Source organism: Bombus pyrosoma, linkage group LG12, assembly GCF_014825855.1.
Source record: "Bombus pyrosoma isolate SC7728 linkage group LG12, ASM1482585v1, whole genome shotgun sequence".
Classification (NCBI taxonomy): domain Eukaryota; kingdom Metazoa; phylum Arthropoda; class Insecta; order Hymenoptera; family Apidae; genus Bombus; species Bombus pyrosoma.
In genome coordinates, this window is record NC_057781.1 from 88,907 (window position 1) to 107,691 (window position 18,785).

Consider the following 18,785-nt stretch of genomic DNA (forward strand, 5'->3'; position numbering starts at 1 on the left):
GTTGGAAATTGAATTGTAAATTGCTTGAGGTATAAAATAATCGCTGATTCTAAAATCGAGTAAAAAATGAGTATTTATAGCCAGAGCTGTCGATTTAATGAAATGCAAATTAATTACAACTGCAGAAATCATTTAACTATTAGCGGCAGTCATGTTAAAATACACCGATTTCCAATGTATTAAGGAAACGTAAACTTTACCTATAAACGTGCCATGTCCACCCGGATAATATTTGGTAGCGCCCCAAGAGGCCATCGGCATTACAGTGTGATGATACAAATGAAGGAATGTGATTTGGCTCTCTTTCTTTCTTAGAACGAAGAATATTGTGTCTAGAAGTTCCGATAGCTTCGCCAAAAAATAAATATATACGCCTCTGGCGACCTACGATAAATTTATATTTAATTAAAGTTGAAAAGTAAAATTCGTAATAAGAGTCAAATGAAAATTAGAAATGGTAAGAATACTCTAAGTGCGTCTGGAGAGTTAGAATAGTCAACAGGTTGACACTTCCAACTGTACTTTCGAAGCCAAGCTGCGTCCAGACCTTCGTAAAATAGCCAAAAGCTGAGGAGAACTTGCAGGAAGTTGTAGAAGACTAGAATTTTCTTTAATTGGTATGGTTTTCTGTGCTCCATATGTCTCGGACCCCAAGATAAGATGAAATACAAATAACCGATTATAATACTAGCACCAGGTACGGGTGATGGTATGAGGAACCAATCTCTTGTCCGAGGATCTGAAAGAGGAAATTAATATACAACAGGAGAATCAAAGAAAATAATCATTGAAGAAAGATATTATTTCTTACCCGATAGATCGTGAAATACATAGTGATAAAATCTAACCACTGAGTTGTTGTAGATATTTGACATCCTGTCGATATGAGGTGCGCTGCTCATATTCAATGGAAGCTCGACTAAAACAACTGAAAATATAACAATTGTTCCATAAGATTGTGTAAGATTTCAAATATTATTTTGTTCTTTTATTAGAAACAAAAGTTGACCCTTTCATGCACAGTGTATATACACCGTAATATATTATAGTAAGTTATTAATATATATATATATTATAATAATATATAATATATAATATATATAATATATTTGTTTATATATGTATAAAACTGACCTCATGTTTTAGTACATTATGTCTTCTTTAGAAAACCATTCGGAAAAATGTGTTTCTACTATTAACAATTAATTTAAAAACTGCAATAAGAATGAAAAATTACGGCACAAAATAAAATAGCTGACATTCCAATGTGCTTAATTATTGTAACATTATCCCTACACCCCTAATTTTTTTGTTATTCTATACTAATACCTGACAATGTATATCTAGAAATTGCTATTATCTGTCGTTGTTGAAGCATCAAGATAAAAGAATAAATAAAGAAGAAGAAAAATTAATATCTAAATAATGATAACTAGCTTTAACCACAATATGTAGCAGCAATCAATTTTAGTTTTTGAGTTGTTTATTTCATTTCGTGATATCTAGTTGCGCAAGCAGATCGATCGATTGCACAGATCTACATTCTCCCTCGTAATCTACATATGAACCGGTTCCGATTCGACATTGCACGTTTCGGTGCATGATGGAAAAGAAGAGAAAACAGTGGCACGCTCGATTTCGCAGTCTTTAATGACAATATTTAAACTGTTCGCCCAATGGCAATGCTCCACCATGTAGATATATATCGTGCTATTTTTTGCTACCTTATTTTTTTTTCCACTTCTAGCTCATAGACATTGCTGTTCATACAGGAATTACAGGCAAGATAGATGAAGTCGCTTTTACATTTTTAGTTCAAACTCTCCATCCATTCTTATTTTATATTGGCTACTACAATAAAATTTTAAAATAATGTATTTTCATCTGGTATACCTGTAGCTGCTTATTTAGAACCTGTTTAGTATAGAAGTCTATTTGATTGTCTATTTAAACGACCGTTTCAAACTTCAGGACCGTTCGAATGTAATTTTATGACCGCTCGCAAAAATTACGATCAACCTTTTCCTCTCGAAACAAGTGGAATAGAACGTAACGGTCAGACAAATTTTCCGTCGAAGAATATGTCAAGAATGATAGCTTAAGCAAGGACACTTTAAACATGTTGGTCTACTCTCTTCAAAGCCACAAACGATGGTAAAACTTAAACGGTTTGTCCTCGATCGCTTTTACTAGGCCTGCAGTTTAACCATCGACAAGCGAATGGTGAATCACGAGTTCTAAGAGATTAGAGATTTCCGAACGATTCTTGGGGAATGGTAATAGGGGAGAGCGTGGATTTTCACTGCGATGCGGTGTATCGGGGGAAAGAAAAAATGAAGAACTGACGCAATTACAATAATCGACCATCGCTCATACGGAGGACAAAAGGGAACCTTTCATTAAATAAATTAACCGAACCTTGTTCATTCTCGACGAATTATATTAATTTTATATTTATTTTATCTTTTATATGATTTTATATTCATACACTTAACAATGATTTGGTGCTCTATCAAACAGTAATAATAATTCTTCTTTTCATTTGCGAATAATTGCAGAAATTACACGGGACCTTTTGATAGAATTTTCTTCTGTTAAGTACCGTTGTTTGAAGAGCAATTTCATGTACACTGCTTTATAAAATTCTAGTTAATTCTGTAAATTCCTGATACAGTTAACGACATTCCTATTTCTTGGACACTTTTCCGACGTATAAAACCTCTATCCAAGAAATTGCCTGCGGAAACAGTTATGTAGTTATCTAGTACACGAGCAACGTGCTTTGTCATTGTCTTTTTCGAAGAAATTTCATCCTGCATACTTAATCGAACAAGTGGATTGACAAAGATCGACTAACGTATCGCACATGTATCTCGAAAATGTCATAACTCAAAATAATCCAGTATCGTTCATTAATTGGTGCATAAGAAAAAATTGAATATCCTTAGGAAATTTTTTAAACTTATGATAAATCCTTTTGGAGAATTCACAACGCTCATAGTTATTTATGTCAACGGCAATTACATAAACGATGATCGGTTACATTAGAAAGAAACTACGCATCAGTGAATTACTTTGTTTTCACGTAAGTCTCCATCATAATGTCGTTTTTTACGATTTGTATATAATATCAAGTAAAAAACATCGATTGGTATAATTAATAGGATGTTATTCGACTGTGTTTATAATTATCGTAACCGATTAGATCGTTCGCATATTCGTATTAACTTGACATTCATGTTTTTTTCTCGCATTCCGAGATACGAACCATTCTATTACATGTTGCAATTTCCTTCCAATACTACCTAGTAATGACTTGCACTAGTTCGTAAACAACCTGTCTTTTTTCATCGACTTCTGTATGCTCCAGAAAAATGTTCGAAACTGTAATATTTTCTGGAAATATCAATCAGTGGATTTTATTTTCTTCATGTACAATATACTTTATATATGATATACATTTTACATACAGGTTATTCACGTTCATATTAGTTCCCAACGTCTCTATCATAAACGATAAGCACAAGGAAAAAAATGAAAGAGGAAAAGTTGTATAATTCAAAGTAAACAACATGTTCGCATGTGCATTTTTGCAGTTGCACTATTTTTTAAAATTGAAACCTTTCTTTTTTTACATACATCAGATCCTCTCATTATTCTACGAAAAAGAAGTATTAGGGTAACTTTGGTCGAAAACTGATTAGTTTAAGAGGTATTTTAACTTTAATTTTGTAGAATTTATCATACGTAAGACAAAGAAAACGTAAATACAAGAGTACTACGTTGCGTCTTACCTTGCTCTTCGTATGATATTCTACAGAATTAAAGTTAAAGTATCTCTTAAACTAATCAATTTACCTGAATACCTTTTTGCACAGAACAATGAGAGCATTCAATATATGCTAAAACAAGGAAGAATCATGTTAAAAAATAGTGCAGCTGCAAAATGCACATATTTGTATATATTTTTTCACTTGCGAGGAAGATATTGTCAATATACAGTACACTTTAAATCATCCATCTTTTTCCTCTTTCAATTTTTCCTCATACTTATCGTTTACAAGAAAAGCGCTGCAAACTAATAGCGCGAATTTCTTTACGTATAGACACGTTAAATTACATGATTATTCAAACATCATAATTAATTATCATATAATTGCGACATACAGATGGATGATATTGCCATGTTAAATAGTGTTCAAATCAGGGTAGCAATTACGAAAAAATCCTGACGGTTACTCATACAAATATGTAGATCTGTTTATAACATTCGAGGAAAATATATCATTGTTTACGTTCTTATAGAAAATACAACTTTATTTAGCATTAGATATGCAAACAATAACATCATTAACAAGTAACACTTTGGAACTCGTTATTCATGGAATAAATATGCAGCAGTTAGTAGAGCCATTCTATAGCTAGCAGAATATAATAATGGTAATCGACCGCAAGAGAATATGATTAAGAATACGACCAGGAAAATTCTCACTTTGTAGATCGCTTTAATTTGATTTTAACATTTAGATAAGACGATCATGAATGATAGTAATTGATACACACTGAGCTTCATAAATAGTCAAATATACGAATATTTCTCTATAAAAATGTAATACACAAGTCTAAGTATACAATACCTTCCCGCATTTCTTAGTACCAGCGAAATTATTAACCGCAAACTATTATCCCTTATTTATTTTCTATTATTAAGTATTCTTATCCGTTCTTTTCTATCATTATTAGAAATCATAAAATAAAAACATTAGAAATAATTAATTTTTCAAAATATTTTTTTTTTTTTTTGAGACTTATTTGTACACTTATTGCTAATTAGGTAATCGCGTCTCTGTTTTATTTTGAGTCCCGAATTTATTTAAAAGATATCTTATGACTCGCTCTTTATACAGATTAATGTTCTAATGTTTAATTATTTGATACTGTCAAATATTAAGTAAATCATCTATAAATAATTTATTTCTTAAATAAAATGTATTGAAATGGACATCTCTTGACTCGTACTTTACGCTCATCAGTATTTCAACATTTTACTTCTACATAGAATATATACAAAATTTATACATAGTACGAGAACGAAGAATTCACAGATTATCCTTCAAATCGTAATCTCATTACTTGTTTCTATCATGTGTTATAGTTATCGTGGAAATAAATAGCATTTCTAATCGACGTTGAACAACCGCTAATAAATTCTCGTTCTAAAATCAAGAACCATGGTAAATCTATTCTTTCAACCACAAATATCTCTGCCCCTCGCGTAATCGATATAGTATATACAGTTTTCATCATTATACAATTTCGTAATCCTTCCTGATTTATATTTATTTTTTACGCAATTATTAAAACATCGAGTGATTGATCCAAAGTGAGAGTTACCCATTATTATAATTATAACAATAATGATTTGAATGATTTATAACCATCTGTGGTTGACTAAGTATTTTATAATAGTTACTCATGATTTAGATGATTTACAACTGGTGATGATATATGACGATTTAAAGTACCATGAACGGTGTGTAAGATCTGTAAAGGGGATAGCAGGCAATGAATGATGATCGTGATGATAATTATGCATATACGTAATAACTAATCTAATTTTATAACTACAACATTCTACCAGAATACGTGCAATGATAAAGCGAAAAATAAAGTGGAAAAATATCCCGCAGCGATATTTACTACACACCGCTTCCTGCATCTCGGAGCAGTCGCTCTTAATTTATTCGGTTAATTAAGAAAGAGATAATTAGGAATAATATAGCCATAGTTAAGCGTTCAATCACAAACAGGCGAATAGCTTATCAACTCATCAATCTTCAGACTGATTCTAAACGTCTCGTTCTCATTAAAAGCATGCTGAAGTGCAAACCACGTGAGAAGTAGGAGTAAGGAAACAAGAGACTCTTAATTAAAGATCAGTGGTCATCAAAGACAAGTCTGGTATGACTGTTGGTTACACTACGATTATGAACGTCCGAGATGTATGTCACCAGTTCATCTTCTCGTCAACCCGTCTCGTTTCTGTGTCACATGCTGCCTCAGAAAATGCAGAAACCGGTTTACAACACAGCGCGGTCTGCTCGAATTGCGACCGTCGTATTTTTGATTTCGAGTCTTCTTTTATTCGGGCGCATTCCCTGAGAAGCTTGCTTGCTGGTCGATAGTTTAATCGATTAATCGATTAGTCGCCTGCATATTAGCGATGTAGCCATGGGCGGTCTTATATAGTGGGGTCTATAATAGGATGATTCATAGTTCATAGTAGTAGCGAAAGTCACATGATACTCTTTGTATTATATAATTGTTTGTAAATAATAAATAGAAATAAGTATGAGATTATAGAAAGAAAAAATAATTTATAGTTGTAACTACGAATTTTAACTGACGTATTTTTCTTTATAAAAAAACAAACTTTTCTGATTTTCCTGTTCAACGCATATGAGATAATATAAACTATCCGATATAATAATATACCTCATAGTAATTATGAACTGCCACCCATCATTAAGGATAACGTTTGAAACGATAAACTTCATAATATGCTAAAATTCATTAATAAGAAACAATTAATAATTAGACCACAATTCAACCAAAACAATGGTTAAAATAATATAACGGTGTAATAACATTTGTTTTCGTCGTCAACAGACAAGTACGTACTCGACGCGAGGTTTACGCTAAAGAAATAATCAATTTTAAATAGCAAGGAACGAAATCCATCACGATGTTTCAACAAGTTAAAAGACAATAGTCGTAACATCTATTACAATAATTTAATTCCTGGAACATTTTCAACACTTCCTACAACTAACATTCTTGAAACATATAACGCATATTGAAAACTGCATATAGCGGCACAGTGCCATTATTATTCCACGACATAGATACACATTAAAAACATCTACTACGAAATATGCATCGTTTGCATTCAAGTAGTGCACATTATTTGCATCGGAACGATTTTACATTTACAAACATTTGTCTCTTGCAAGTTATACGAGTAAAATAATACGAGTAGCGGCATGCTTAACGTTATCCCCATAAAATATAACTCATTTCGCAACATAGAATCGTCAGACGATATTTATTGCTGATTCAACTTTGGCATATAGACCTCGATATTCGCTTGATAGAAAACAACCATCATACGTTCGTTTTGACGGAAACGGTAAAGTTACGCTTCGAAAATTTGCGGTCGCTAAACCAGAGAACGCGAAATGGAAATTCATAACCGCGACCCATGCACCTTTCCCTTGTATTTGTCTCGTTTTTTCCTTGCGTATCTCGCGCGCTCGGAATTATGCCAGCGCCACAGATCAGCTGACTTCTTACAAATAAGATCATTTTCGAAATAACGATCCTTGGTTATACATTCTGTGCGTATTTAACTACTTGCTTTTAAGAATTGAGATCATGTAAGACTTAACTTTCTGCCACGCGATGACCATGTTTCACGGCGTTTCGCGATTTATCTTCGCGGAGGTTTCGTAAGCTCTTTCCATGGACGCACAATATAATCTCTTGCAACGTTACGATCGACGACGACGATAAATACGCCTGCAAAACGTTGCGAAAATGTTACGAAGCCATCCTGGAAATTTTGGAAATATTCGAAAGGAAAGAAACCGAGAATCTTGGAAGGAAAAGAAAAGTTTAAAGGAGATCGAAAATCGGTTCGATTATTTGGCTCGTTTAAGACATTCAGTTTAAGAGGAAGCAAACCGATATAACATAGAACTCTGTGCAGATCAATCCCACAAATATCTTTCTTTATTCCACAAAAATTATTGTTTGAAATCTATCTTAAAATTTACAATTATTTGTATTTATTTCCTTGTAATTAAGAAACTTGCAGAAGTAAATTATTTATTTTTTTAGAAATTGGGTACTAACCATGCATTCGAATATTGGAATTGAAAAAGTAAAGGCGATCAGCTTGTCTTCTAAGAGATTCATATTATGTTCTTCCGGATTTGACATTTTAACAGATTAATCACTTTGACGCGACTGTACAAAATTGCTAAAGGGAACATCTACATACACATTCCTATTCAATCAAGTAAACACGTTGACATCATTCGTTTCATTTCTAGTCAAATCCCGATTGAACAACCGCATGACAACTGCGGTCTCCCATTTGATCCGCGATCGTACGTTTTGCATATACGCATTTTGATGGAAGGAACGAGATTCCATGCACATAAACAACAAATTAACTGCAAGTATGCTGCTGCAATATAGGTAAGAAGTAAGCAAAGAGACGTACTAACCAGCTACTTACGTATACTCATTCTTATACTCATTGAATTAGGAAATAAATTGTTCAAAGTATCGAATTAAATGCCATATCTCAAGAGTCAAATTCTGTTCAAATTGTAATTCTTAGGTCTTAGAACGTTGATTGCATGAGAAATTTATCTATTAATTTAGAAGCATGCGGATATTGATAGACGAATACAAAACTATTGGCTCTTTCCGAACATTGTATTGTGTGTTAATGGGTCACATATATTTAAATAGCAATCATTTTCAAGCGCGTTATTCAAAAGATAAATAATCTAAGAAAAAAGTCATGAATATTATCAAAGAATTTACATCTGTGGATTACACTCGAGTAAATTAATTAGCCAATCGATCTATTAACATACTGAGATATATACATACTAGATTGATAATCAGTTGTATATACTGTAAATATATATAATAAGTATGTCGTAATATAAAAGTAAATCAAACTCGATTGAGATACTCGTGTTTTGATAATCGTTTCGGAAAGTCCAAAATTGAAAGACCGAAGTACGATGAATATAAAAAGAAGTAATGTACAATGGTTTAAAATTACCAATGTCGACTCATTTTTAAAAAATGTAAATTTATCAAACAAAAAGGAATTTAAATTAATGTAAGGACGAGTTGTTGAAAATTCGGTTCAAAAATCAGGCAATGTCCTCCTATTCTTGGAAAGTGAATATTAATAAAAGAAAAAGAGTTTCAATCGATCAAGTGACGCATTGCTCCTGAAACTATGTCCGCTACGCTTTCTTCTTGTCAGCTATTTTTATTTTTATCGGTGTCGCGCGAGCGAAAAAGGATTGCAAGAACGCGAGCAACCATTTTCGTTGCCATTGGCAGTGAAGCAGGAACATAGGTAATACGATAGTTCTCTATACGAAATTTGTGAAATTGTTACGCGAGTAGTCGCGTTCGATCTGCGCGAAAGTAGGAAGTAGATAGGATAAATTTATTGGATTTCATTACCTAGGATCGGTATGTCTGACTTAACTTCTACAAAGACAACCTGTACTTCGTACACCTACATATATACTGCGTCTATAATGAAATTGAAATCTAATTAAAGAGATAAAATAGAAATTTCAGTTTGCGAAAGACAACTTAAGTTTGATTCAATATGACAGAATTTTTAGGATCAATTAATTAAAAGTTAGATAGGAATTATCATTAGCAGGAACAAAAGTAGGTGTATATTTCCCACATCCCTCCCTTTCCTCCTTTTCTATCTTATAACCTTCTCTCTACTCTTCCTCTCCTGTCACATTTCTTTTTTGTAGATATTCTTTATAGATATAGAAATTCCTCAAGTCCACCAAAACATGCACATAATTTGGATATTATTATAAACATACACACTACATACATATGTATATTTGTGAATATAAAATATCTTTATATATCTCAAGAAAAGCATTAAAATGAGTAGAAATGTCTCCTCATCAACAGTTTATATGTACAATGTATCTAATTTAAAAATACTTATGAAAAGATTTTGCACGTATCTTACTATAGTCAACGAACGATTAGCTTGACGACCTACATTTAACGCTGGCATTCAAGCATTCTCTGACACATGTAGTCCTATATTTACAATCCTATATTACAATTCTGTATATTTTAGATGCAATCAAAAAGACCCGCTCTATATTCGTTGAAAAGATAATTAAATAAATAGATAATTGACGAGTGCGTGAAAAGTATTAGTCAGGTCGATAATATAAAATTAATTCCATAAGCTCGTTTCAATGAATAAAGTGAGTAAAGAAAGGCCCCCCTCTAATGCCAGTTATTGCCTATGTTCCTGTTTTTGCTCTCTTTCACTTCTTCAAATCTTTACTCGTTCATTACGTTAATCGATGCAGAAGTGAAATTTCTCATTTAATCTATATCCTTCGGTCTATTAAGGCAATTGACTCATTTTGCGGAAACGACGCGTATTAAAATCATATGGAATTTCTAAATAATTATACGATCGTGATTCAAGAGTCGAAAATAAAAAATAAAAAAGGCGATGATGAAAATGAAGAATAATTTTTACAAGCCATACCTGAATAATAATTTGAAAATTTAAAATGCTGAGCATGTCAACAACATATTTAATATACTGCTTTGTAATTTTGCTTGCAATGTTTATACTCATGAAATATTAAACGTTGCTATCTTATGTCCCCTCTTTAAGTCACTTTGTTTCCATTTTTCTTGTAAAATGAACCAGAGGGAACGCTTATAACAGCACGCGTAATTATCGAACAGCTTTAAGAGGAAATGGCGAGAATTACTTCAATACAAATCGTGTTGCCAGTCATGTAATACTTCGCGTTCATTGGAAAGTGCGAAATGTGAAATCATAACCTAAACCTGTTAAGCGCTTACGCGGTTCCTATCTTATTCTCATTTCCGTCTGAAAAGACATACGCGCAATTTATATATATTTTGCCATAAAAGATATTTTTGCATGAGAATATTGGTCGCTTGGAAACGAACATTCTGAATAGCATGGAAAATTTTCACGGTGATAGATGTTGTTCCATTCCTCTTCGACAGGATCGAAAAAGGTTCGTTGAGAATGCAACTGGAGTGAAATCTATAATGAATGCAAACATTCCGTACACGAAAAAGAATACGAGAATTGAAAGTTAAACAAAAAAACCTTTCGGGACTGCTTACGACGCTCGTACCTACATTACAGCAGTATAAAAATACTGTTTAAAGAGTAAAACGAGAAACTTAAAGATTATGACATTCTCGATTTCACGTGGCAAGGTCAAGATCTCAACTGACGCTTTCTAAATGAAACTTAACGACAACTATGTCAGTTAGTTTAAATAACTGAAAATCATAGCGATGTAAGCGTATTTTTCACAAGGAAATTTAAAAAGGCAATGTTTATAATCGTCATTTTTCTCTGTACTACGATTTATGAAGTTGAACTTCTCAGTGTAAACGTAAGTCAGTCATTTCCCATAAAATAGCAGTCTATGTTCATTATTAAAAAAAGTTGATTGCACCTTTTCAAGTTATGAAAACGTATCGTGATAGAGAGTAGAGGTTGTTATAACTCAATTTATTATAAAAGTAAAGATTTAGATAAAACCTATGAAATTAAAACTTTTAGATTTACATTTAAAAGTTAGAATACATAACTGCGTGAATTCAGATTCTCAAAGCGATACGAAATACTTAATACATATTCATGTAATAAAATTTCATACAGAGTTATTTTATCCCGACATGTGTATAGCTTCCTGTTTCGTAATGCGTATATACTCGTCGTGACAACGCGTGAGAACAAATCGCTTGTCCTCATCCAACCTAGTTAAAACCTCAAAAATTCAATTAACCCTCTTTGATCAAAATCTCGTTATTAGAAACAAAACGAAACATAAGGTCAAGGAATATTACATCTCGAACGAGGAGGAAGCATTGACCTGTTTTAAAACCTGTGTTCTTGTATTTTCGTGCTTACGTAACTCTCGTGATATACGTACATCCCTACAATACAACCTGCATGATTCGCACGACCTTGATGAATGTACTTGCACGCACGCATTTTTCCCTCGAATGACATGTTTTGAAGAAGGTCCGCTTACAACACGTCCGAATGAAATGGAAAGTAATATGACTGGATCAGCAAGCCTACCTGGTTCACCGCGGAGAACCACCAGTGACACGAACAGACAACAGTTCCATGTCTTTCCGGTTTATACGCGGAAATTCTTGGCAATATCGTGCCGGTTCGAGATCGTACCGAGTTCGAGCGCCGAGATGCGAGACACAACCCCGGAACCGACTGTAAACAAGTTCCAAGGCTTCGTTATGTATCACTGTCTACAGGTTAGAGTGAAATTGCAACGTGTGACGCGTAACTAGATTTCTAGTTAGAACTCTGGTCGTTCACCTGTGGAGAATTGTCTAGAGGAAACGAAGAAAGACGAGGAACCGACGTTCTAGGAAACAGAGATACTAGCCGATCAAGTGGAAAGGAACTTTACTGGATTATGATCTTCGTAGAATCTCGTGTATCTAACCTGATTTATAAAACTAGAGCTAAGTGAAATCGCAATATAGATTGAATAATTTAAAATATTACATCTTGAATTTTCGCGAATATGGAACAAGATGAACATTTTTTTAATTAAATCTTATAGATGAAATTTGAAGATTTACTATTTGATGATAAAAGAAAGAATTTAAAAAATCGATAAGAAATCAAAAATGTATAAAGGACAAGTGTGTTTTGATGTTTGCAAGGAACGACAGCGAAAGAACTCAATGTCTGAGTTCATTCTAAAATTTCGTTCTCACTGGCATCGTATGCTGGCTAATATCAATTTCTTAGTAACGGGATTACAAGGATAAGTGACCGATGAAACGTACAGAAAACCAGTCGGCAACATCGCAGGAAACCACATCAAATGCAATCATGACAGGGAGAAAGACCGGTTGAGGAATTACAGTAGGGTAGCAAGTAAACGTAAATCGAGAGAACCTCCCAAGGACATTTCTGCCGTGGAAATCAGGATATCACCGATTGATCATCGATCGTTCATTTCTAATGTTTCCTTTTGCAATTTTATTCCATACTTATCAAAATCATAAAGATCTAATCTAGAAATCGTATGAAGCTAACGATTATACTACCAAAGCAGGTGTGACACTTATAATACAACTTTCCTTTTTTTTTTTTTTTTTTTTGAAAATGCGTAATTACAGAGATTGCACGCGTCCCCCCTCCCCCTCAAAAGTATGAAACTTTCATCCTCTTTAGAACTCTAATCAAGACTTTTACATATAAGCAAAATTTCAGAATTATTCAAAACTTTGAAATATAAGCAAAGAAATTACTATCGTAATCTTCGATCTTTAAAATATAATTAATAGAGTAGGAAGTCCCAAGCACAAAACAGATTCCAAATGTACATCCTCTTACCGAAAATGAATTAGTTCACGGATAATCGTATGACGATTCACGTCACAGCACCACCATCTACCTATGTATTTATTTACGACCAATTTAGAAGGAGTGTACCCAGACTTGGTTTTCCTTCCAAACTTTAAACACCACCCGATTGTCGCAAACGAACGATCGATTGGAAAAATTGCAACGCAGATCGGCGCACGTCGGATCGATGTATGCGCGTTTGTGAATTAGGGGATACCGCAAAGACCCTCGATCTCGCGTGATCCGACGTTCCTGATGGACTGAGAGGGCCGATTCGATCGTACCATACTGCCGCTACTTTCTACCAACTTGGGAGTAGGAAAAGCTGCCAGAAGGGGGGTATCAAACGATAAACCTGGATACAGACGAATTGGAGGGGCAAGTTGTTTTTTCGTACAAATTTTGTGGTGACTTTTGCGCTCTTTCGTTAAGGATTCAATCCTGCTACAACGCAAGAGATACAGTGTTGATTACAGGAAGCCGTTAAAATAAGTCGTGACTTCTTGGCTTCTTCCTGTTCATAAAGGCAAAAGACTCAGGATTAACATTGAATTAGTTTCTGAGAGTAATTTGAAGTAATCCCAAGTAGTAAAATTGAATGAAAGACAACGAATGATTTAGCAATTTGAATTGGACGTTTCAAATAACATGAAAAAGGTGCATACCTGTCTATAAAACAAGGGGAAATAATGAACGTTGATTTGGCTGATTCCGAATTTATTTCTAAGGTTCGGTGTTGTAATATAGTCGTGGATGAAATAAGTGTAATACTAGAACTCAAATTTCTAAAAAATCAATTCCAAACACGAATAAACGAATAAATACGATAGATGAATATCGTAATTAAGAACCCATTAGGCGGCATCATTCGTTACTGGGCGAGAATGTAAATAAAAAAGATACTTATACAACAGACCTTGTGAAATAACTAAACGAAAATATTCGCTACTCATCTAACAAAGATTACCTGTTCTGTTTTTACCGGCCAATATGTTTGCTATTGCATAGAATTTCCTGACATGGAGTGTGCATAGATATATGTAAATGCAGATTTTTTAGGTCGATTAAGATCAAGATCACTAGATCAAGGTCGATCAATTTTGGTCCAGATGATTACTCAATTTCACATTAAGAGACAGCTTTTTCTATCTTTCAGTAATGAAAGTTGCGACCTTGATATAAATGATCCATCAAACATCTTGGATCAGGCATCTTGTTAATACGATTTGTTTCATAATTGTTTGAATGTCATCACCGACTACATTGACTACTTTTGTACGACTCTAAGCATTTTAACATCTCAACACTCACTTACACTTACACAATAAACACTTACAATCTCTCTACATTTCTTCAATAACATGGAAATCACAGGGAAATGATTACGCGAGACGATTGAAATCGTTTGGAACGATTATACAAACACTCAAAAGATCGAGTGGCACAAAAGATCGTTATTTTCATAAAATGAAACCTGAGAAAAGCGTTGTTCATACATCGTACTTTCGACGTTCGTGTCCTTTTCGAACCTTGATCGATATGTGCAAGCGCTCGAGAGAAAGGGCGACAGAAAGACATCCACGAATGCTTCATTAAGGCCAACAGAAAAATCGTAAAACATAAATATTTCGAATGCTCTATCGTTCCTGACGAAATATACATGGCAAAAAGTAGAAACAAAAAATGAAAAAGCAACCAAAAAGTAGGAAGACATTACTGACAGTAGTGACAAAAATTACCCACGCATCGATACTTCAACCGCCCAGAAACTGATCAATTCCATTTTCAAAAAGAATCATAATTTGAGTATCAGAATATGTGAATAATGTTTAATTTTTTTAAGAAAGCAAACGATTAATTTGTTGATTAGTGTGACTCAATTATCCATGGTGTAAACTTATTGTTAATTTCATAGATCATTACGTTAGCATTAGTAGACAGAATTCATTGAAACTGCAACAATATTTTCAATTAAAAATTAAAAACTACTCGTTGAACTGAACGATCGTCGAGGTGTTGCACTTCCACTTTTACTTTTTCATGCATGCTCACGAAATAGAAAAACTGTATAGGAAAATGCGATTTCGAAATAGAACCGTTTTTTTTTTTTTTTTTTTTCAGACGTTAATGCTTTTAGACCGATCGAAAGGCAGGCCGCTTTACTTTTACCGATATTTATACGCTTTCATGCTACGTGAGCATCGAATATGGATCATCGCGATCATATGAAATATTCTACGATAAAAATGTCAAATCATTTCTATCTTCCCTGATATAACGATGAAACGATTGTGGTATAAACGGAGGAAGGTTAAAAAAAAGTCATCTGTTCTCGTTCTTTTTATCAATATTTAGAAATCTGTATTTCTGGCAGCCTAACTTAAATAATAACATAGTGTTGCTGATAAACAAGCGCAAAGATATGATGATCTCTATCACTTCTCACTTTTATCAATTTTGGACAACCAAGAACACAATAACAGAAGTGTAGATGCATAATGTAGATAATAACTTAACGACATAACTTAACCATTTGAGTCCCAAGCAGCTCGATCGCGCTGTTCACATTTTGCGTCAAAAAGTCCCAGTATATTTGAATGCTACGGATGGCTGACAGTAATTTGTATTTCATTGTTATATTCTCAATAATTTTTATTGAACAAAACTTAAAATATTTATAAACTAATAGTACGCATATATAATAATATAGATGTATTTCATAAAGTAATAAATATGACAAGCGCTATTGTGTCACTTGTTTCTTTTCGCAATCGATTAAGACAAGCGCTATCGCGATATTCGGAATTTTTCGACCCTGTTTTTTCAGTGACCCCTGGGATTCATACGATTAACTGAATTTTAAAAAGTAATTCCTTGATAAAAACTCTTAATTTTTCAATTACAAAGATGAAACGACTGCCATAGCTACTTCGTAATTATTAATTTCAAATCTTTCCTCGTGCCTGATTTTTCAATCGCCCATTGCTGACTTGCAAAACAGTCGAAAGCTATTAATCAGTAAGAACATATATGGTTATAAATGGTACAAACTAAACAAGAGACCAAGGCGTCCCAAATCTTTCTCCTTAAATGTATTGCCTAGAGCCTAAAGTAGCGAACGTGATATTTCAAGCGAAGAGAAAATGTTAATACCCGCACGCATCGTTAAACGGATGAACAATTGCGTGGTAAAGTCGCGTACGTCGTATATCGAGATTGGCCAAGATGAACTTTTAGAAGAAAATCGGCACGGGCAATCAGTCACGCGTGCAATCGTGCACGTTCGAAGCGAGCTTCTTAGTCATTTTTTGCGACGCGTCGCGACGGTTCGTAACGCATGTTGCAATTTCGTCGAGTCGTCGAGTCATGGAGTCGTCAAATTTTCGTCGAGTCCATCCTGACACAGAATGGCGAAGCTGGAAGAAAACGAGTCAACGGAGAGGAAAGAGGCAGAGTATACCGAGTATATTTAGCAAGAGATTTGCAGCTGCCTCCGATGATCGGCTCCCCATTCGATTTTGCAATCGGCCGTTGCGTCGAACGGGCAACTATTGCAAATACGAGCGCGCGCCTGCGCGCTGTCTTCAATTAATATTAGTAATCTCGTAGAAAGGAGCACCGAGTGTCGAAAGATGAACCGAAGACGCGGTTCTGTTACGTAGCACTCTGGTCTCCGTTACTTGCTTTGATTTGTGGTTCACATGTTCACATGTTGTTATAACACGTGATTCACAATCATGTATCCGGATGTTAAACTATTTTTAAAAAATGATTTTTAGAAAAATAGTTGGAAATTATAAGTAGGATAGTTTTCAATAATTAAAACGAATATCATTTGCTTGAAAAGTTTGGAAACGGCCAAAAAAGAAATGGTGTCGAAGTCTACTATAATGGATGCGAAATAGGACAAATTCTTTTTGTAATTGCCTTAAAATTCTTTTAGATACATGTAAATAAAATTATTGAAATTAAAAAGCAGATATTAATTTCGGTTCTGATAGTATGGTAGAGGAATTTCTGAATATTTTAACATTTGCCTAATTTCCCTTGCAAAATGTAAGTAGAAATATAAATTAGAAATAGAAATGTGATATAATTTGCAGTAGAAATTAGCGTAGTTTGCAATCGAAATAATCGGATCATTCGAATCATCTAAGTTGTCTATGGGATTAATCTTATGAAAATGTTTTTATAGACTCGAAAGCATTCTAAAAGGAAATAAATTGAGAGTTGAAAAATTTCAGGTAGATTTTGCGAAATTCACCCGCTCGATCGAAATAAGAATCCGATATTTTAGTTTACGGACTTGGAGATTACTGTCAGAACAGATATAAAGTGGCGGAGTCATCGTATTATGATGTAAAATCGGTAATTTCCAAAAATAAAAGTCTTGGACAAATTTGCATATTGTGAAATTCACACAGAGAACATTCAATGCAAATCGCAACAACGACGATTGATGGTTCTATGGAAAATTTTATATGAAATGTTTTAAAGAATTAAAAGACCACTTAAATGTTTCCACTACTAACGAGAAGAGATATAAACCGCGCATATTAATTAATTATTCGTTAGACGAATGCTACTTTCAAGAAGCATGTTAATTTGTAAATATTCGGCAATCACCCAGGATAATGTTTAAAATGTGTAATAAATTTTTAACTTTACAACAAATATTTAAATGAGGAGGAAATCAACACGAATTGAATAAAAATGTTCTTAATACATGAAACATCCGCGATATGTAACTGCTGAAAATGTCAAAATGTCAGTTTTGCGGAAAGTATACGTAAATCGCGATAAATCATGATTGTATCCTATAGATGGTATGCAGTTTTAAACATAGTTTTCGATTTACCATTATAATAGCGTAAATGCTAAGAAACCTCGGAGATTCTCAGAAACCAGACACTTTTATACAAACGATCGATGCATTTTAAATAGAGTCGTTAACTTTTAACCTTATGAATATTTCCATATGTTTCTGGAGCTTATTAGTGCATCGAATCAAGTGATTATATTTTATGTGTTTGTATGGATACATATAGGAAACCAAATAATATACATATATTCTTGATGATATTTGTGGAGAGTTTTGCATTTCGTTTCATTCGGTTATACTTTATATATGGATATTTTTAACACAACAGATAATTTTTACTTAAACGTATAAATTATGCATAATCGAAGCAAATTGCGTAAGAACTGGAATAAAAAAGGACGATTTAAAAAAACGAACTGAAAGAATGACTAATTAACACAAAAACATCGCGATAAAAATCTCGCTGCGGTTCTTCCCCTTAGTCATGTCTTTTATATAATGGAAAAAGAGAAAAAGAAAAGCAATTACATTATTGCGAAAAATAAACAGAGAAGTGTTATTCAAATCTATGCAATTTTCTGAATTAATCGAAGTATTTCTCCCATACGTTTGATGCAACTATCCCTTTGTCTATTGAAATGAAAATTACTTAACGATATGGTCTGCAAATTTCTCCAGGCTCATTTTTCATCCGATACAATAACACGG

At 33.6% G+C, this 18,785-nt stretch overlaps 1 protein-coding gene across 5 annotated transcripts in view; it reads right to left on the bottom strand.

The window, feature by feature from the left end:
- LOC122573774 (elongation of very long chain fatty acids protein AAEL008004-like) overlaps nucleotides 1–18,785 on the bottom strand; it is a 53,751-nt gene that overhangs the window by 4,798 nt on the left and 30,168 nt on the right. For 3 of the 5 annotated variants that reach the window (XM_043740607.1, XM_043740611.1, XM_043740608.1), the window contains 3 exons: nucleotides 812–928; nucleotides 468–739; nucleotides 201–384 (listed from right to left, as the gene is read on the bottom strand). In XM_043740607.1, the coding sequence (XP_043596542.1) occupies nucleotides 201–384; nucleotides 468–739; nucleotides 812–902 (547 nt within the window). In that variant the 5' untranslated portion in view covers nucleotides 903–928. Of the gene's footprint in view, nucleotides 1–200; nucleotides 385–467; nucleotides 740–811; nucleotides 929–5,707; nucleotides 5,836–13,243; nucleotides 13,462–18,785 lie in introns of those variants that run through there. The other 2 variants (XM_043740609.1, XM_043740610.1) reach the window with 2 other exon arrangements.